The 21,385-nt window shown below is 41.2% G+C and overlaps 2 protein-coding genes across 4 annotated transcripts in view; both read right to left on the reverse strand.

The window, feature by feature from the left end:
- Positions 1–13,966, reverse strand: part of LOC129702872 (uncharacterized) — a 104,301-nt gene extending 90,335 nt beyond the window's left edge. The window contains exon 1 of the mRNA XM_055644930.1: positions 13,687–13,966. Within this exon, the coding sequence (XP_055500905.1) occupies positions 13,687–13,723 (37 nt within the window). The 5' untranslated portion in view covers positions 13,724–13,966. The remainder of the gene's footprint in view (positions 1–13,686) is intronic.
- A 1,477-nt stretch (positions 13,967–15,443) lies between these two features.
- The window catches only part of LOC129702870 (uncharacterized), a 51,297-nt gene continuing 45,355 nt past the window's right edge, over positions 15,444–21,385 (reverse strand). For 2 of the 3 annotated variants that reach the window (XM_055644927.1, XM_055644928.1), the window contains one exon: positions 15,444–18,715. In XM_055644927.1, coding sequence (XP_055500902.1) covers positions 18,462–18,715 — 254 coding nt within the window. In that variant the 3' untranslated portion in view covers positions 15,444–18,461. Of the gene's footprint in view, positions 18,716–18,751; positions 21,331–21,385 lie in introns of those variants that run through there. The other variant, XM_055644929.1, reaches the window with a different exon arrangement.

The following is a 21,385-nucleotide window of genomic DNA, read 5'->3' on the forward strand; positions in this document are numbered from 1 at the left end:
TTAATGTCCCTTGTCTAGTCTGAAATAAAGTTCATCATTGGATCAGAAGAAATATAATTGTGTGTGTTATATGATTATATACATTTATATCACATTCATGTATGTGTGTTTATAAACATTTTATTCTTTAACAAGAATTAACAGAATTATGAACTAACAGAATTATGAATCTAACCCTATATCACACAAAAACTTCCCCCGCAATGTCAATTACCCTGCGGGTCGGGTCGGGTCAGGTCGGTAGGTTCCGGTTACTACAAAATCAACTCAAACACTGCTTGTGAGCCATTTAAAAAGAAATGATTTAAAAAACATAAAAAAAGACAATTACCAGAGTCAAATTTTATTCTTGACAAGAAGTATGAACTGACAGAATTATGAATCTAACCCTATATCACACACACAAACTGTTGCCCCGCAACATTGGATAATGTGGATAAATGTGAGGTTATCCATTTTGGTGGCAAAAACGGGAAAGCAGACTATTATCTAAATGGTGGCCGATTGGGAAAGGGGGAGATGCAGCGAGACCTGGGTGTCATGGTACACCAGTCATTGAAGGTAGGCATGCAGGTGCAGCAGGCAGTAAAGAAAGCGAATGGTATGTTAGCTTTCATTGCAAAAGGATTTGAGTATAGGAGCAGGGAGGTTCTACTGCAGTTGTACAGGGTCTTGGTGAGACCACACCTGGAGTATTGCGTACAGTTTTGGTCTCCAAATCTGAGGAAGGACATTATTGCCATAGTGGCAGAGACGGTTCACCAGACTGATTCCTGGGATGTCAGGACTGTCTTATGAAGAAAGACTGGATAGACTTGGTTTATACTCTCTAGAATTTAGAAGATTGAGAGGGGATCTTATAGAAACTTACAAAATTCTTAAGGAGTTGGACAGGCTAGATGCAGGAAGGTTGTTCCCGATGTTAGGGAAGTCCAGGATAAGGGGTCACAGCTTAAGGATAAGGGGGAAATCCTTTAAAACCGAGATGAGAAGAACTTTTTTCACACAGAGAGTGGTGAATCTCTGGAACTCTCTGCCACAGAGGGTAGTTGAGGCCAGTTCATTGGCTATATTTAAGAGGGAGTTAGATATGGCCCTTGTGGCTAAGGGGATCAGGGGGTATGGAGAGAAGGCAGGTACGGGATACTGAGTTGGATGATCAGCCATGATCATATTGAATGGCGGTGCAGGCTCAAAGGGCCGAATGGCCTACTCCTGCACCTAATTTCTATGTTTCTATTGATTACACTGCGAGTCGGGTCGGGTCAGGTAGGCTCCGGTTACTAAAATGGGCGGTGAAAAATGCCCAGGATCCCCTCCGTAGCGTACTACACGTCAGCCCATTGTATTTCGCAGGAGTGGCCTATCTTGCACCGCTCTAAGATCTTTGGTCTGGAAAGCAAGATCACATGGGGTGCACAGCATTTCCAACCAATTTAATACAAAATCGGCTTGATGGTAGGAAACAGGTCAATGGTCATGCTGTTCTTTTCAGATTAGAGGCCTCCAACAAGTGGGGTACCACAGATATTGGAGTTAGATCCATTGTTGTTCTTTATTTACATTAACAATTTGAATGTGAATGTAGCTGACATGGTTAGTAAGTTTGTGAAGGACACTAAAATTGGTGGTATAATGGACAGTGAAGAACGTTATCTATTATTAAAACAGGATCTCGATCTAATGGGCTAATAGGCAAAGGAATAGCAGATGGAATATTGACTGGAGTAACTCAGCGGGACAAGCAGTATCTCTGGAGAGAAGGAATGGGTGACGTTTCGGGTCGAGACTCTCCACTCAGTCCCGCTGAGTTACTCCAGCTTTTTGTGTCTATCTTCGGTTTAAACCAGCATCTGCAGTTCCTTCCAACATGACTAGCAAATGGAGTGTAATTTAGATAATGGTAAGCATTGCATTTTGATAGGATAAACCAGGGCAAGCCGTGCACATTAAAATGGTAGGACCTTAAGAATGTTCTAGAACAGAAAGACCTCTAGGTGCAGGTACCAGGCACGTGCCGTTAGAGTAGGCAAGGTAGGCAGTGCCTACCCCGACTAAAATTATAAAAAGGTAATTATTAAATATAATTAGCAAAGGCACGGGAGAATTATGCCTACCTAAGAGATCGATCCGTACCTCTCACAATGGATCGATCTCTTAGGTAGGCATAATTCTCCCGTGCCTTTCATCTGCAGTACATGTAATACACGAAAGTATGTGCAACTCACGTGCCTTCAATGACAACGGTCTATAAAGGCTGGATAGACTCGGCTTGTATTTGCTAGAATTTAGAAGATTGAGGGTGGATCTTATAGAAACTTACAAAATTCTTAAGGGGTTGGACAGGCTAGATGCAGGAAGATTGTTCCCGATGTTGGGGAAGTCCAGAACAAGGGGGTCACAGTTTAAGGATAAGGGGGAAGTCTTTTAGGACCGAGATGAGAAAAACATTTTTCACACAGAGAGTGGCGAATCTCTGGAATTCTCTGCCACAGAAGGTAGTTGAGGCCAGTCCATTGGCTTTATTTAAGAGGGAGTTAGATGTGGCCTTTGTGGCTAAGGGGATCAGGGGGTATGGAGAGAAGGCAGGTACGGAATACTGAGTTGGATGATCAGCCATGATCATATTGAATGGCTCGAAGGGCCGAAAGGGCCTGCACCTATTTTCTATGTTTACCAGGTATGGTTTGAATTATAAAGAGAGGCTGGATAAGCTGAAGTATGGGACACTGAGGCATGACGTTATAGAGGTATATAAATTAATGACGGGCATAGATAAAGTGAATAGCCACAGTCATTTCCTCAGTATAGTGAAGTCCAAAATTGTTGGGCATAGGTTAAATGGAAAAGGACCCAAAGGAACAACATCTTCCACATAGAGGGTATTGGAATAAGCTGTCAGAGGAAGTGGCAGAGGCTGATACAATTTAATATTTAAAAAATGCCTAGGACAGGTAGATGATTGTAAAGTTTTGAAGGACTTGAGTCTGGCATGGGCAAGTGGGACCAGCTCAGGTAGGGAACTTGGTCAGCATTAACAATTTGGGCTGAAGGGCCAGTTTCCATGCTGGATAGTTCCACGACTCAAAATTTTCACGTAAAGCATTTCTGCACTGGTTTACCACTTTTGAGTGGAATTTGTAAACAATCTGCCAATATTTATATCTGGAATAAATTGATAACAAAATCAACTGCTTTTTCTTCTACGCTTTCCACCACAAACATTCTATCTGTTTTTCAGATAATGATATTCATGTAGGTGCAGTGCTGAATGATTAATATCACCAGAACAGAATTCAAGTGAACAGTAATTATTAAAAACAAAAAGGTAAAAAATATATAATAATAATGCTCCCACATGGATTCTAAAAAAGTTCCTTTTTGAAAACCAGGCATGGTAAAAGGAAATATTTGGCCTAACATTTTCAAGTCCTGTGTTTCATGGGTTTTTTTGTAGCAAATAAGGCAACATCTGTAGGCTTGAATTTTAACTTTCCAAAAGAACCGGATGGTGCTGATATGCAGTTCCAAGTGCAAAGGCTATCTTGCATCTGCTCAAGATATTCAATTTGCCACGGGGTTTGGAATATCCGGAGATACTATAAAAATGCAAAATCCTTCCCTTTGCCATCATTCTGAGGAGATTTTCAAATCAACTTATCTGCCCTTTCAGATAGTTTAAAAAAGAAAATCCTGCATCACTATTTGAAAAACAGCATTTTTTAAGTGAAACTCCTGGTTTCTTGGAAAATATTAACCTGAAGGAATACCCAGAATCCAACCTACCTGACACTTTTTGGGACCTTCCTGGAAACAAACTTATTGTGCTTCCATAAGGAGACCCAAATATTTGATTATTCGTTGCACAAACCCCATCTCCTGCTTCTGTTGGAGCCATTGTCAGAGTGTTCTCTTCCCCCAGTCTACATGACCCAAATCATTCATGCAACCACGTTCACCACTTTTGGTCCATCATCCTTCCCTGGATTATTTGTCCAAACTCCCTGCAAATTCAACTGTACGACCACCCTTGTTCTCTGCCCATCTCCTCCTCCAAAAGTGCAACCAATAATTTCCCCAGAGATGATATGGCCAAAAAAACCAGATCAATGCCTTTATTTCTTCAGCAGAGTAAGGACATTTAGCATACTGTATCTCCCAAGACTTTTACCAATTACTACAATACACCATAGAAAGCATTCTATCCAGATACATCACAACTAGGTATGGCAACTGCCCTGGCCAAGACCACAATAAATTATTGTGTGGATGTAGCCTAACCCAACACGCAAATCAGCACTCCCCCGCCTCCCACTTGACTCTATCTCCACTTCACACCATCTCGGGAAAGCAGCCTATATAATCAAGGATCACTCACATCTTGGTCATTCTCTCTTCTTCCCTCTTCAATCAGACAAAAAATACAAAAGCTGGAAAACATGTACCAAATGTTTAAAAAACAGCTTTTCTATGCTGTTGTCAGACCCATGAATTAACCTCTCATATGCTAAGAATGTATTCCCGATCTTCCAATCTACCTTGTTGTGTCCCTTGTATGTTTTTTTTAATCTTCCCTGCCTCTGTAACTGTAACCTTTCTTCCTTTGTACTACCTATTGTACTCATGTATAGTATGATTGTATTCATGTATGTTATGATCCGCCTGGATAGCATGCAAAACAAAGTTTTCACTGTATCTCTGTACACCTGACGATAATAAACCAATATTGGGGCATCCCCGTCAGAACACTTCCATGGGCTGTTAGGATCTGTTGGGAACCAATTTGATACATTGGGTGTGTATTTCCATGGGGCTGGATAGTTTATTCTAACAGTGGTGCAGAAAGAGAAAGATCTGGGTTCAGTAAACATACAGTAGCCTGGGATACATATACATAGCCAAGGAATATAAGAATTAACAAGTCATGATGAACCTTTACAAACCACTGGTATGGCTATAACTGGTATATTGTTTTTGGGCCTAGACACAAATCTTACAGGAAGATAAAGATAAAAGGCACAGAAGAGATTTATTTGAATGATTATCAGGCTTGAAGGAGTTTCCTGGACAAACTGGAAAACTCAGGTAACAAAGGAGATTGACAGTTTGGATAGTGGCATTTATAATCATGAAGTGCATTGACAGAGAAAAAACTCCTGTTGAAGGGTCAAAAGCCAAAGGTTTAGTGACTTTGGTATCAAAAAAGTATTAAAAAATAAAGCTTTGTTCCTTTGTTTTCATTTCATCAACAAGTTCTGCCCATCAGTAAAGTGCACTAGGCACATTCTGCTACTACTTACTCCAACACAGACTTCATTTTTCTGTCATATTATCCTCATGTGATGATGTTATCCTTGCATGTGGCTTGTTTCCACTACTCGATTTGACATACGTTGCAAGATACAAAAGCAGCTTACAGTATATGGTAAGCAGCCTCCTCTGTGTATCCAGTGGGGTGGGCTTTTAGATTATTAATAAAGATGAAGACCACAATAATATTCTTTAAAGTCAGGATGTCCACATAAGTGAGAATTTTCACGACTTTGAATTTAGTGTTACAATACAATACAATACCGTTTACTGTAATTTGAACCTCAAATGAAGTTCAAACAAAATTTGGTTTCTGCAGTCATACCACAAGAAAAGAACCAAGACACACACCAACACAATTTACACAAACATCCATCACAGTGAATCTCCTCCTCACTGTGATGCAAGGCAAAGTCTTGTCTCTCCCCTGCTCTCCATTCTTCTCCCGATGTTAAAAACCCCGGCGGCCGATGGCAAGTTCCACGGCCGTTAAGGCCGGGCTGGGCGATGTAAGGCCCCGCTCCGGACCTTGACGTTGGAGCCCCCGGCGGGCGCTGGCAAGTCCCATGGCCGTTAAAGCCACGCCGGGCGATGTAAGGCCCCGCTCCGCGTCTTAATGTTGGAGCCCCCGGCGGGCACTAGCAAATCCCGCGGCCATTAAAGCCGTGCTGGGCGATGTAAGGCCATTTTCAAGGTCATTTTCAACCCCATAATTCCGGCAGGAGAAGTTGCCGTTGCAGGAGCTCCGAAAAGCGGTCTCCCACCAGGGACCCGCGAGCTCCCGATGTTACCATCCACCAAGCCTGCGGCTGGAGCCTCCGAAACTTCTTCTTTTTGCGCATGGCATGCACAGCCTAAGTTGTCAGACAACTTGTTCTATTTGATCTTATTTGAGTGTGCAGGCCAGGTTGATTGCATTAGTCGAAACAGGGCGGACCACGTGAAGGTTGCAATCTCCCACCCCCCTCCGAAGCTCCGGAGTCGGGTCGCAGCCGCTCGCCACGACAGCTCCCCACGCTCCGAAACCGGCCAGCTCCACGATGGTAGGTCCACAGGCTCCGCAACTGGAGCCCCCAGTTCGTTTCGGTTGAAGGCCGCTCCAAGGGGACAGGGAAAAGGTTGGGTCCCCCATACAGGGAAGAGATTTAAAAGTTTCCCCCACCCCCCACACATACACAGTTAAAAACAATTTAAAAAACACTACAAACTGTACACTCAACGGGACAAAATTTTTTTAAAAAAAAGATGGACTGCAGAGGCCGCTGCAATATCGGTCGCGCCGCCTTCAAGTTAGCACTGAATGCAGCACTTGTTTACTACACCAAAATCACCCAAGGCCCAAGTTTTTGACGATAGTTGTTTCTAGTCAAGCATATGCTTTCAGATGCTCTTCCATTTTATTTTAAAGTGATCATATTGATTCTTTCAAAATCAAAGACTGAAGTTTGATAGAATTCCTCACGTGAAATATTGCCTTCTTAAAGGACAAATCATTTGTAAAATAGGACGCTTCATCTTCAAATAGCATTGAAACTCAGTTAAATGCACAGCTCAGCGGATAACATTTAGTGAAAACAAAATCATACTAATTTTTAACAGGAATAATTGACAAAAATTCAACAGCGTGACTGTATGGCCTGGAACCAGACATATTAAAAAGCTAACACTCAAAGATTAACTGACTAGATATTCCAAAATATATTAATCTGACTTTGACATTATTCTTTATTTCTGCTTAGAAACCATTTTCATAATTTTGCTGCCACTTGAAGACGGATTGTGCTATTTTCCAAATTATTTTCATCATTAAGGCTTGTGTGGAATTCTATCAGACTTTAGCTGTCATTGACTGCTGCTTGCAGTACGGCAGAATGTTCCATGAAGCAGTAATTCTAACATCTTTTACATGAAAACACTCCATGTGTCTTTATTTGTACAATTGTTCCGAACTTGATAACTTTGTCCTGAAACGCGGCAGTGAAATTGACACCAACAATGCAGAAACCACAATGAGTTGCAAACAACAATGTGTTATCTCCACGCGTGAGATGCTTAAAAAAGTAGCTCACTTGAGTTTAGTTTATTGTCACATGTACCGAGGGAGTGAAAAGTTTTTGTTGCGTGCTAACCAGCCAGTGGAAAGACAATACACGATTACAATCGCGCCAGTCATAGTGTACAGATGTATGATAAGGGAATAACGTTTAGTGCAAGGCAAAACTAATAACGTCCGATCAAAGATAGTCTGAGGGTCCCTGATGAGGTAGATAGTAGTTCGGGACTGCTCTCTCATTGCGGTAGGATGGTTCAGTTACATAACAGCTGGGAAGAAACTATCCCTGAATATGGAGGTGTGGTTTCACACTTCTATACCTTTTGTCCGAAGGGAGGGGCAGAGGGAGTGGCCAGGGTGCGACTAGTCATTGATTATGCTGCTGGCCTTGCCGAGGCAGTGAGGCATAAATGGAGTCAATGGAAGGGAGGTTGGTTTGTGTGATAGTCTGGGCTGTGTCCACTATTCACTGCAATTTATTGCGGTCTTGGATGGAGCTCTCCTCAAACCAAGCCGTGATGCATCCTGATAAAATGCATTCTACGGCGCATCTGCAGAAGTTGGTCGGGGTTGCTGTGGACATGCCGAACTTCCTACACCTTCTTAGGAAGTAGAGTCATTGATGCGCTTTCTTGGTTGTTGCTTCAATATGGGTGGTCCAGGAGAAGTCATTGGTGATATTTACTCCTAGGAATTTGAAGTTTTCAACCATCTCTACTTTGGCGCTGTCAATGCAAACTGAGGTATGTGTATTGCTACACTTCCTGAAGTCGATCATTATCTCCTTTGTCTAGCTGACTGAGAAAAGTTGTTGTTTTTCGACACCAGTACACAAGGTTCTTGATCTCTTTCCTGTACTCAGACTCATTATTATTTGATATCTGGCCCACAATGGTGGTGTCGTCTGCGAATTTGTAAATTGAATTAGAGTTGTAGAAGGCTGCACAGTCGTGGGTGTACCAGGAGTGAAGAAGGGGACTGAGAACACATCCTTGCCGAGCACCAGTGTTGAGGATTATCGTTAACGATGATTTGTCCCCTATCCTCACTGATTAGGATCCAGTTACAGAGATGAGTGCTGACTCCAAGTCCCGTGAGTTTGATTTTGAGCTTGGATGTTATAATGGTGTTAAAGCCCAATACTTATTTCCTGTGCATCATTTAAAAAAATGAACCATAATCCTATTCTTTACAAATGTATTTACAGTAATTGAAACAAATCAACATATTTAAATATCAGGATTTATTTCCTTGTTTTTTGACCCTCTGAATAGCAACGAGAACTCCCCCCTCCATCATAACCTGTGGTAACACAGCCGACAAATTAATTTAAATGGCAGATGAGCACTATTTCCTCCTACAAAAAGAAATGCTTCAATCTTAGCTAGTGATTAATTTATTTTCTTGGATGAAAAATTTGTCGATTTTTCTCTGAAAATAAATGAAACACCCCAAATTAAAATGACAGTTGAATCCCCTTGAATATGATCATGTCTGCATACAAGTATGTAGAACCAAAGAACTGCAGATGCTGGTTTATACCAAAGATAGACACGAAGCGCGGGATTAACTCAGTGGGTCAGGCAGCATCTCAGGAGAAAATGCATATGTGAAGTATTGGTTCAGGACCCTTCTTCAGAAAGCAAATATACGAACATGCCCTGCTCAGGCTGTAAGAACAGCACTGTACTGGGGCCAATAATACAATCTCCCTGCAGTGTACACAAACTCACTAGAATGAGCTTATAATGAAAATATACCTTAATGTAATGACTTCTGTAATCCTGTTGGAAAGTCCTTTAACTGAAGAATTGAAAAGAGGTGAATAGAATTTCACTGGTAGCGAAGATCTTTGTGGCCTGCTTAGCTCCGCTTTAGTGCTTCCCAAGTGAAGAGAGCATTCTCAGTGATTGCATCTCCAATGAACCCACGCAAGTCTTTAGTGACCACACCAGGGCGGTGAGTGCCAAAATTGGCGTATCAATGCTATTTTTGCTTTGATTAATGCCACTGCCAAACACACCCTTCATTTTTAGTCTCAAACATATTACAGCCCATTTATGAGCAAGACAGGCAAAATTCTGTAAAAGTACTACTTACTTTGCCTAATTGTGCTAATTTGCAAAAGTTATTAGTGGTGTTGTAAATGGTATTGGTACTTCACAGCTTTAATTTGTTCTCCATGGAGTGTGTGCATTTTCCCTTGTGGCCATGCAGGTTTTCCCAGGTGCACCAGTTACCTCCCAGTTCCCAAATGTGTGTTGGTAGATTAATTGGCCTTTGTAAAACAGCCTTTAGCATAGGTGAATGGCAAAAGCATAAAAATGGGGATGTGTGCATGAGATGACTTCCTTCTCCACGAGTAAGCAAACATTCTTTAGCTCACAACATTCAATGACTTTCATAAACTCTGATTTTGAGGCCATACCTTCTGTTGCCCAAGCACTCTCTGCAATCTCCTCCAGTCCAAATGATTCCTCCCCAACTACATCATTATCTGAAAATTTGATTATCCAACCTAATATATCTTTGTCAAATTAAAGCTCCTGTGAAGATTTGGATGTTTAATTTGCAAAAGACATTACACATGTACAATTTGCTACTGAGGTAGAATGAAAGAAAACATGTAATAAGGAGTAAGCCATTTAGAACGGAGACGAGGAAACACTTTTTCTCACAGAGAGTGGTGAGTCTGTGGAATTATCTGCCTCAGAGGAAGGCAGGTTCTCTGGATGCTTTCAAGAGAGTTAGATAGGGCTCTTAAAAATAGCAGTCAGGGGATATGGGGAGAAGGCAGGAACGGGGTACTGATTGGGGATGATCAGCCATCATCACATTGAATGGCGGTGCTAGCTCGAAGGACCAAATGGCCTACTCCTGCACCTATTGTCTATTATCTATGAAAAGAATGGTAATTGAAGAAATTGCGTGACCGCACACAAGAGAAAAATAAGATTACAAAGGAAATTTAAATGGTACAGAAGCTTCAGTAAAATACAGTCTGTCCACTTATCTACAGCATAGAAATCCTGCAAAGAATACTAATATGGGCAGCATTGTATGCGGCAGGTAGAGTTGCTGCCTCACAACACCAGTCAGGGTTCAATCCTGACCTCAGGTACTATCAATGTGGAGTTTGCATTCTCCATGACCACGTGAGGTTCCTTCCACATCCTAAAAGACATCCGAGTTTGTAGGCTCATTGCACTCTGTAAAATTGCCCATAAATGTGTACAAAATGGATGAGAATGTTGGATAACAGAACTACTGTGAATAGGTGATGAATGGTTGTCGTGGACTCAGTGGGCTTATGTGTACAAAATGAATGAGAAAGTGGGATAACATAGAACTAGTGTGACCAGTTGATCAATGGTCGATATGGACAGTGGGCTGAAGGGCCTGTTTCTATACTGTATCTTGAAAATAAACAATGTCATAAATATTAGGTCAAGAGTCAAGTCAAGAGCGTATTATTGTCAAATGTCCTGGAACAAAACAATTAAATTCTTATTGCAACATTTTGGTAAAACACACCAACATTTTGCTAGTTTATTGATTTCATTAATGCTCAGTATTTCATAGTTGAAATACAGCTGCACTGAACATACTGCCCTTGTTACAAATTATAATAGATGGTTAAGTTTGACATTAGCTCAATTTTCTGGCCTATTAGAAGAGCATTAAGCTAAACTGGAGCAAGTGACAGCGAGTTTTAGCAGCATCCAAAACGAGGCCAGGCAGAGAAGATTGTTGTTACAATGGCGGAGATAGGCGATCATGGTGACAGAGAGATGGGACTGGAACTCAGTTCAGAAATCTTGAGGTGATGATAATAATGGCAAATTTAATGATGAGGTAATGGACCCAAGCAGCAAGAAACATTAACGATATGAGATAATATGGAGACCAGGTTGAAAAGCTGAGTGGTCAACATATTGGTAGAAAGAGAGTCAAAGGAGTAGAAGGTGGACTCCTGGTCACGACATGAGGGGAAAACAGGAGAGAAGTAGGCTCGGTAGTTATAGGAAAAGTAACTGAATAGATGGCAATACAAGGAACTAGAGATAAGCTCAAGTCATAGAAGCAGAATTAGGTCATTCTGTCCATCGAGTCTACTCCGTCATTCAATCATGGCTGATCTACCTTTCCCTCTCAACCCTATTCTTTGGCATTCTCCCCGTAACCTTTAACAATCTCGAATCTGCAAATTTCTACCTTAAAAACACCAAAGTCTGTGCCAATGAATTCCACATATTCACCACCCACTGACTAAAGAAATTCCTCCTCATCTCCTTTCTTAAGATACGTCCTTTTATTTTGAGGATGTGCCCACTGGTCACGGACTCTCCCGCTAGTGGAAACATCCTCTCCACATCCATACTATCCAACCTTTCATTATTCAGTAAGTTTCAATGAGGATACCCTCAATTCTTCTAAACTCCAACGACTACAGGCCCAGTGCCATCATATGTTACCCCAATCATCCTCCGGATCATTCTCATAAACCTCCTCTGGACCCTCTCCAAAGCTAGCACATCCCTCCGTCAGGTATGGGACCTAAAACTGTTCACAATATTCCAGATGCAGTCAGACCAGTGCCTTATAAAGCCTCAGCATTACATCCCTATTTTATCAAGTAAGTTTATTGGCCAAGTATTCAAATACAAGGAATTTGCCTTGGTGCTCCGCCCACAAGTAACAACATGACATACAGTGACAGTTACGAATGACACAGAAAACACTAAACATTAATAATAATAAACATTAATGATAAAACACCATTGATCAAGCAGGTGAACCAACAAAATACCAGATCAAAGGGAGGCTACAGATTTTTGGCTGTTGAGTAGAGCCCCCCACTTAAGGTCCTTGGAGATCATAATATTCTAGCCCTCTTAAAATAAATGCAAACATTGCATTTGTCTTCCTTAGTACCAATTCAACTTGCAAATTAACCTTTTGGGAATCCTGCACCAACACTCTCAAGTCCTGTGCATCTCCAATTTCTGAATCCTGGTTGTATCAAAATGCTGGAATCTTGCGCCAAACACGAAGTGCTGAGTAACTCAGCAGGCCAGGCAGCATCTGTTGAGGGAATGGATATCTATTCCCTCCAAAGATGTTGCCTGACCCGCTGAGTTCTTCCAGCACTTTGTGTTTTTAATGGGTGCCAATCTGCAATCCTGACAGTACACAATAATTCTCCAGTCTGAGCAGTCATTTCTTCCCATAAACATTCAGATTGGCATCTCATTTTTCATTTCTCTCCATGCTTGTCACAATATGTTCATATAGTCAAACCTAGATTATAAACCACCTTGCTTTGCAAAGTTGCAATCTTTTTTTTTTCATGTTTGTCATTTGCCCAAACACACAAATTCAATATTGGATGATTTTTGTTCAAAAAGGAAAATATATCTGCTGACTGGGGGTGTTTTCATAGAAAATAAGAATTTCTTTCACTCTTTTAAAAGTGGCAGCAACTAAACACGACAGGTATCACATTTATCTTCAGGAACCAGAACACTGGCCTCGTTTACAGGTTTCCAAAATGGTCTCATCTCTTTCTACCGATTCTGCACATTAAAAAAAAAAAGAAACTCCACATATTCCCGGAAACGCAACCCAGCATCACGGTCTGGAAATCAAAATAAGACGGTTCATCATCATCGTTTCAGGCAACCGTTCACCTCTGCTAAAATTGTCACTAGTAACCAAAACTTTTGTTTGGCAGACGCTAGCCGTGACTACAAGTACAAACATTTAAAACATGACCACTCGAGAAGCAGTGGGGAATCGGCTGGGCGGGAGTCGGGAACTGCCGGGAGAGGAGCTTCAGCCGGCCATCGCGACGGCGCTGAGCCGCCACAAAGAGGAACACTTGTGATGTATTTCGTGAGGGCCATCTCAATTAATTTTCCTCCAAATCCACGTCGGTTTATGAAAAGCCACACAGCTTTTCCCCAACAGGGGGAGGGAGAGAGATTTAAAAAAATACGGAGGGAGAGACAGACATGTATTCCACGATCCGGCACAATTCGCGTTTGACTTTTTGTTTCCGTCAAATATTACATTTCAATCATTTCATTTGAAAACAAAACGATGAAATGTTGTATTTGTTTTTAAAGTCAAGGAAAAATCGTTTGCTTTGGGTTCCGGCAAGGAGTTGGGGGGGGGGGGGGGGGGGGAATGGAGCCAGACGGTTTGTTGACAAATGGCACAAAGCATCACCATTTTCGACGGTCTGATCTCGTTGATTGTGAGAGGAGGCGACCGGGTGTTTATTTTTTGTAACGCGGCCAACGTTAAGAGGGGCCACTTACCGTCGGGCTGCGCCGAGGCGATCCGCTCACTCTCCATGCGTGGTCCGCGGGCAAGCCCGGGGAGCGGGGTGCGGGCGAAGGCGGCCGAGCGTCTCCCTCTTTGGCTGATGGCGCTGTTCTCTGGCTCGCCCACGGACGCCCGATGATGAAGATGATCGGTGCATCCATCAGCATCATGGGCTTTCTCGCGAGGAGACTCTGCGCTCTGCAAACCCCAGAGGCGGAAGGAGCAACCAGCCTGATCGGCCGCTGCCCTGCGGCGACTGAACAGCTCACTTGCTCCATTTTATCCAACCCTAAAGATCATGTTAAAAATGCAACAACAAAAAAAACCCTATTTACCAGAAGGAAAAAAAAACCCGTTAACACGTTGTTTCTAAAAAAATTATTTTGCTCATGCGTTTCCATGGCAACGGACGAAATTACACTTTCCATGCAACGAAATATAGCAATGTTACAAAATTTTGAGATTAAAAAAATCAAGTCTGCAATTTATCCCATCAGATAAAGCATAAAAAGAAGTTTAATTTGACACCTAATTCACTTTCATATCTTCAGTATTAAAAAAGTTATGGCCATTTTCATACTCGGAAATTAGCATTCCATTGCTTTTCCATTGACTTAATACAAAAGCTGTGATCGAGGACAGTCAAAAACCCATAACTTTCTTAAAAATCAAGAGAACTGAATGAAATTTTCAGTTATTATAGATTGAAGCATTCTGAAACGAATATAAAACATCTTACTTGGATGACGTGAAATTAAAGCATATAATTAGTAAATTACCTAATTGTAGTTAATGACAAAATTGACTGTTGTGACGGAAATAGTAATAAACATCCAGACTGCCTTGAAAATTCAAAAATGTGATATTCTCAAGATCAGAACTTTAATATTATTGTTATTATATGCTGTAAGTTCGTAACAGATAGGTAAATAAATTACAATTTCTAGCAATAGACCAAGTCTATATAGAGAAGATCAGTTGCTAGCTGGTACATTGGCATATCATAATCAGTAGCATCATCATACTCCTCAGATTGTAACCAATAAGCAACTCTGTACCTTGTTTTTCATCAACTTTTCAATGTTGGCATTGTAAACTACAAGTTTTTGCTCTTCAAACTACGCATGGCATATCTTTCTGTCCACTACTTTCCCATTAAGAATGTCCTTTAGATTCCATTTCTTAAGAAAATGATATATTTTTTAAATAGCCTAAGTATCCAAATAACAAACTAATCCCATTCACACAAGAATCCACAATATAACATGATTTTTACATCTCACTGTCATGAATTTATATGCCAGATGGAAGAAATTTAATGTTTTAATTCCCATAAATTAATCTAGAAACATCCACTCAATATAATTTAAAAAATATTTTTTTTTGCACAATACATGGGACTAAAACTGATATTTAGTATAAAAATTTTAATTATGGATAGACAATGGCACAAAATATAGACGATTTAGATGCTCTTATGACATGATTGTCCAAAAAAAAGAGTATTTACATCATCTTGCGAGTGGGTTTTTCGGAAACGCGATCGATTGGAACGCTGTTGAATTTTATTTTAATCTAATTATTAAATTGTCTCGTGATAAAAAAATCGGGAACGGAAATCTGATAGATTATTCTTCATCAACTAGCAGCCCGAGGAAATCCTTCTCGGACAGGCGGTAGACTTTGGCGCCATCCCCCCTCTTCAAAGGCACCAAAGTCGCGCACACGGCCAGTGGCAGAACTGCAGCGCCGCTGAAGGTAAGTTTTGTAACATCGCTACAATATAGGGGGGTTGCACGTAAGTTCACTGGGTCATAGGGCTTGACGCACGGAGCCGCTCAATCCATCTGGAGGACATCCGTCACTTCCGGTATATGTTACTAATGCAAGAAACACGTACTTTCCTACCTGTTAAAAACCGCCAAAACTTTGAATTATTACGCAAAAAAATTTGTGGAAGTCGGGGTAAGTGTGAGAGACATGTACCCCACTTTAGAATTCCAAAAGTGAAGCGAAATTAAGGTAAAGAGAAGCAGAGCTGAAGGGACAACAGCAGCTAAAGTGCTTGGCGAACATTGGCTGGGCAGATATCGGAATTGAAAATATTGGGAATTATCGCGTTTGCTCACTGCATTTCATCAATAGTAAGGCATTATTTGTGTTTTTTCTTGATTCCTTTGGTATCTAAAAAGTCTCAGAAGTGACCAACATATGAGAAATCATTCACATCTCAAAAAAGTCAAACTTTAATAAATTCAACATCAGATTTGCAAATTCTCCATTCCTGGTTCACCATTTCCTCTGTCTGGTAGGTGCATTCATCACCAGAGTAGACCAGCAACATTTCAAAGCTCATTGATCCAGATACTGACTTCTAACCAAAGCTTAGCTAATAATGTGGAGCTAAGAAATGTATAATTGTACAACAGAATATGGTTACTCCATTGTTGACTAATCAAGAGATTATACAAGGAGAAGACCAATCTTCTCTTGCAGATGACAATATAAATACGCCAAAATTTGCAGGTTAGATGTGGTGTTAAGATAAACAAATAGTTTATTGCAACAAAAATGACCAAAATATATTTTGTGTTGCTTCATACAAAATACCACATTGAAATGACCACAGTTAACTCTTGCTAATTCATTACAACATATCTGGGTTCCATCATTATTCTCCTTGTGAAAAATGTCAAAATATCCAAATTGTGCAGAGCCATAACTACCATTACAAGATCCTGGAAAATTTCAGAATTGAGCATTGGAAAATGTGGAATAATCTGCGTGTCAGGAGGGAAGGTGGGGGGGGGGGGGGGGGGGGGGGGGGGGGGCAGTGTCGTGGGTAATTTTTGGTAATACGTGCCCCTTATTGTAATCAGAATGTTGCACTGAGCTAAACCAACAATTCAATAAATCAAAGCCATGTGATTGATGATAATCAGAGCTTGACTGCATAGACTGGATATCAATATGAGAGTTTGTTTGGACAAGGAAGTGTGCCTAATGGATTCACAGAATTTATACATGCAGGAGTCTTCTTCTAAACTTTAGAAAGAAAACTGAATGTAAGATTAGATACAGAAAAAATTATTATAGCTACAAGAATACAATTTGTTGTCTTAAGTTAATCACATATAAAAAAAAGGGAGCATGAATAACATTTAACAAAATTATATTAAATTACACTTCCGTTTTTGTTTTATAATTTAAGGGCCTATCCCACTTATGCGACCTTGGCTCGCAAATTACACGACTTCGTGGTCGCTTGAGGCGTACGGGCACTGTATGGCCGCGCGGGGCCGGTCCCACTTAGAAGCGCAGAGTTGTGTGGGGCTGGTCCCGACATTGCGCGGGGCTCTGAAATTCTTGCAGTGGCCTAAATCTTTGTGCGCCAACGGCCTGTCGGTACGCAGGCGCATTGCGGTCGTACGCAGCGTCTTGACGGCGTATGTCTAGCGCATGGCGATGCATGACGAATTCACCGCCCGGCATGACGTTGCGTGATGACGTCACCAAATTCAGTCGGCCCCCCACCTGCCCAGCTGATTGGTAAGCATGACGTAAATGACTTCACGCGCGAATTTCGCGTGAATTCCGCTTCCAGTTGGTCGCGCCAAACGCACGCAATCGCATGCAAGTGGGACAGGCCCTTAAAGCATCATGTTTCTGAAAAAGGCAAAGCATTAGTGGCTCCGAAGCCCAACTTTAATCCTACAATTTGCACTGTTGAATACTTTAAAAATCCAGTGTCTTTATCAAATTAGGGACTGATGAGCTAGGAGGGAAGATTTACTTCCTCTCAAGTGATGCAAAGGATCATGGATTAAACGTCATTATTGTTCTCCATTGCAGAAGTGTGCATTTTTTGTTTCTCTAAACAGAATTCTCAATGGCCTCTAAGTGACATGAAAAATTCAGTACCAACACCATGGAAAATATTATATTTGTAAACAATTGAGTTCAGACTGTCCGAAACTCATTTTACACTGGGTTCTCACAAAAAACATTCTCTTATTAATTCAGGATGAAGTCAGGTCATAACTTCACAAATATTAAACAACTGCAAGACCTTCCTTTCCCTCTCCAATTCATATCGTTTGCGTCATTTTTTGATTGCACATTATTTTGTCAAAGCATACAAAATAGACCACATTATCAAAATTAGCTGTGTTGTGTTTTTTATCAGTTCTCGCTTGAGTAGTTAAGATCATCTTTACAATAATGGAATATTCCATGGTGAGGGAAGAAAGAACATTTTTGCTGAGGAGCACCATGAACTTAAAAATCAAAAACATACAACTAAAAGCAAAAATCTTCATACCAGCATCACAAATTGAGTATCAGAAAAATAACTTTAAAAATAGTTTCTCCCTGTAACTAAATTGCAGCAACAATTCACAGTACGGTTATCTCAAACATTTCATTCCATTTTATTGTTCAGTTTGTGCGAGTGCTTTTACTACCGGCTCTGCTACATTAATTCCCCCCCCTCCCCCCACCCCCATTTTTTGCTATTCTGCAATTCATCCTTTTGACTATTGCATGAATGCAAACTTTGACAATCACATAAAAATAAAATGATAGCATTAAAGCACAACTTTGCGTATTGGGGGAGCTCTCAGCCAAATTCAGAGGCTTTTAAAAAAACAGAAATAATTTTTAAAAATAGGTATGCCATCAAGGATTTCATTCTTTCAAACAATTGTTTTTTTCCCCCTCAAACGTATACTTCATTTTTCATTCTCAGTATCCATCATTCTTCAGATGATCAGAGGATGTTTGTGTCTCCACAGAATGTTTCCTGGGGATCAGTGCTGCGAGAAGTACTGCTTTTGTAGTTCTGTTTCTCTGACAGTTTCTTATAATACAAACACTGAGGATGCGGTTGCTTGTAATAGCCCGGCCGGGACTTCCGCTCATGCCTTATGCTGCGTATGGAACTATTTATAGCAGCCACACATGCTTTCCAGTCACGTCCTTTCTCACACAAGTCAAACACTGGATAGGCTTCTTCAAGAAATTCTGTCAATACAACAGAAATATGTTATAAACAATGAGATCCAGTTGCCACACCAATAGTTATTGCATGCTATATCCAATCACAATTCAGTTCCCTTAATGTTTATGCTGAATGGGAGAAAATACTTAGCTCGAATGGTCCTGGTTGTAATCAACTCATATTTTGGTACAAGAATATATATGAAGATATTTGATGAGAGGACAGAACACCACAGGAGATCCTTCTTCCCTGTGGCTATCAAACTTTACAACTCCTCCCCCTTCTGTCATGGGATAGACTGAGTGGTAAATTAAATTGATTGGACATGATTTGGAAAGGGACACACCTGTCAATATAAGGTGCCACAGTTGACAGTGCATGTCAGAGCAAAAACCAAGCCATGAAGTCAAAGGAATTGTCCCGTAGACCTCCGAGACAGGATTGTGGCGAGACACAGATCTGGGGAAGGGTATAAAACAATTTCTGCAGGATTGCAGGTCCCAAAGAGCACAGCGGCGTCCACCATTCTTAAATGGAAGAACTTTGGAACCACCAGGACTCTTCATAGAACTGGCCACCCGGCCAAACTGAGTAATCGGGGAAGGGCCTTGGTCATGGAGGTGACCAAGAACCTGATGGTCACTCTGACAGAGCTCCAGAGTTCCTCTTTGGAGATAGGAGAACCTTCCAGAAGTACAACTATATCAGCAGCACTCCACCAATCAGGCCTTTATGATAGAGTGGCCATACGGAAGCCACTCCTCAATAAAAGGCACATGACAGCCTGCTTGGAGTTTGCCAAAAGGCATGAGAAAGAAGATTCTCTGGTCTGATGAAACCAAGATTGAACTCTTTGGAATGAATGCCAAGCGTCACGTCTGGAGGAAACCAGGCATCGCTCATCACCTGGCCAATACCATACCTACGGTGAAGCATGATGGTGGCAGCATCATGCTGTGGGGATGTTTTTCGGCAGCAGGAACTGGGAGACTAGTCAGGATCAAGGGAAAGATGAACGGAGCAAAGTACAGAGAGATCCTTGATGAAAACCTGCTCCAGACTGTTCTGGACCTGACTCGGGCAGAGGTTCATCCTCCAACAGGACAACAACCCTAAGCACAGAGCCAAGACCACACAGGAGTGGCTTTGTGACAAGTCTGTGAATGTCCTTGAATGGCCCAGCCAGAGCCCAGAATTGAACCCGATCGAACATCTCTGGAGGGACCTGAAAATAGCTGTGCATTGATGCTCCCCATCCAACCTGACAGAGCTTGAGAGGATCTGCAGAGAAGAATGGAAGAAATTACCCAAATACAGGTGTGCCAAGCTTGTAGCGTTTTGCCCAAAAAGACTTGAGGCTGTAATCGCTGCCAAAGGTGCCTCAACCAAGTAATGAGTAAAGGGTCTGAATACTTATGTAAATGTGATACTTCAGTTATTTCTTTTTAAATACTTTGCAAAAATTTCTAAACACCTGTTTTCGCTTTTTTATTATGGGGTATTGTGTGTAGATCGATGATTAAAAAAATGAATTTAATCAATTTTAGAATAAAGTTGTAACGTAACAAAATGTGGAAAAAGTGAAGGGGTCTGAATACTTTCTCCAAATGGCTCCCAATGATGGTCTTTCAGCTCATCAAAAGGTACAGGTCCAGACTATGTAACTGGAAATGCAGGTAGCTGAACATTATTCCATTTATTCTTTTAGAGTCTTTTATTATAATATGTCCCAAAACAGAACAATGAAATTCTTATTTGCAGCAGCACAACAGCCATGGGAATATATTACTGTAAAAACCAGAATAAACAAAAAAAGGTTCAGTATATATTTTTTTAAAAAGACAATAGTGGTGAAAAACAAAAAATAACGTCCCCAAGTCTGTATTGTTCGGAGCCCATTTGGCGGTTGTAGTGTTTATAGCCTGATGGTTACAGTGAATAAGCTGCTACTGAACCTCGGTGTTACAATTTTCAGGCTCCTATACCTTCTACCCGATGGCAGGAGTGAAATGAGAGCATGGCCAGGGTGGCGTAGGTCTCTGATGATGTCTTTTTGAGGCAGCGACTCTTGCAGATCCCATCGATGGTGGGAAGGTCAGTAGCCATGATGGACTGCGCAGTGTTCACCACTTTTTGCAATCTTCTTTGTTCCTGGGCATTTTGAGTTGCCAATCCAGGCTGTGATGCAACTTGTCAAAAGTTCTCAACTGTACACCTGTAGATGTTCAAGAGAGTATTTGTTGACGTACCAAATCTCCTCAATCTTCTAAGGAAGTAGAGACATTGATGGGCTTTCTTTATGATTGTATCAACGTAATGGGTCCAGGACAGATCTTCAGAGATGTGCACATCCAGGAATTTGAAGCTTTTGATTTTCTCCACCACCGTCAATGAAGACAGGCTTGTGGATCTTCTTTCAAAGTCCACAATCGATTCTTTGGTCTTACTGATGTTGAGAGCATGTTTGTTGCTCTGGCACCATTTAGTCAGTCGATCGATCTCCCTCCAATACTCTGATTCATTGTCATTTATAATTCATCCAACAATGGTGGTGTCACTGGCAAACTTGAATATGAGTTTGAACCGTGTCCAGCTACACAGTCAGTCGCGAGTCAAGAGTGAGTAGAGCTTCTTGGAACTGAATCAAATCAAGCCAGATCACATTTTAACACCAGTCAAATCTATGAAATAAA

This window comes from Leucoraja erinacea, chromosome 13, assembly GCF_028641065.1.
Source record: "Leucoraja erinacea ecotype New England chromosome 13, Leri_hhj_1, whole genome shotgun sequence".
Classification (NCBI taxonomy): Eukaryota; Metazoa; Chordata; class Chondrichthyes; order Rajiformes; family Rajidae; genus Leucoraja; species Leucoraja erinaceus.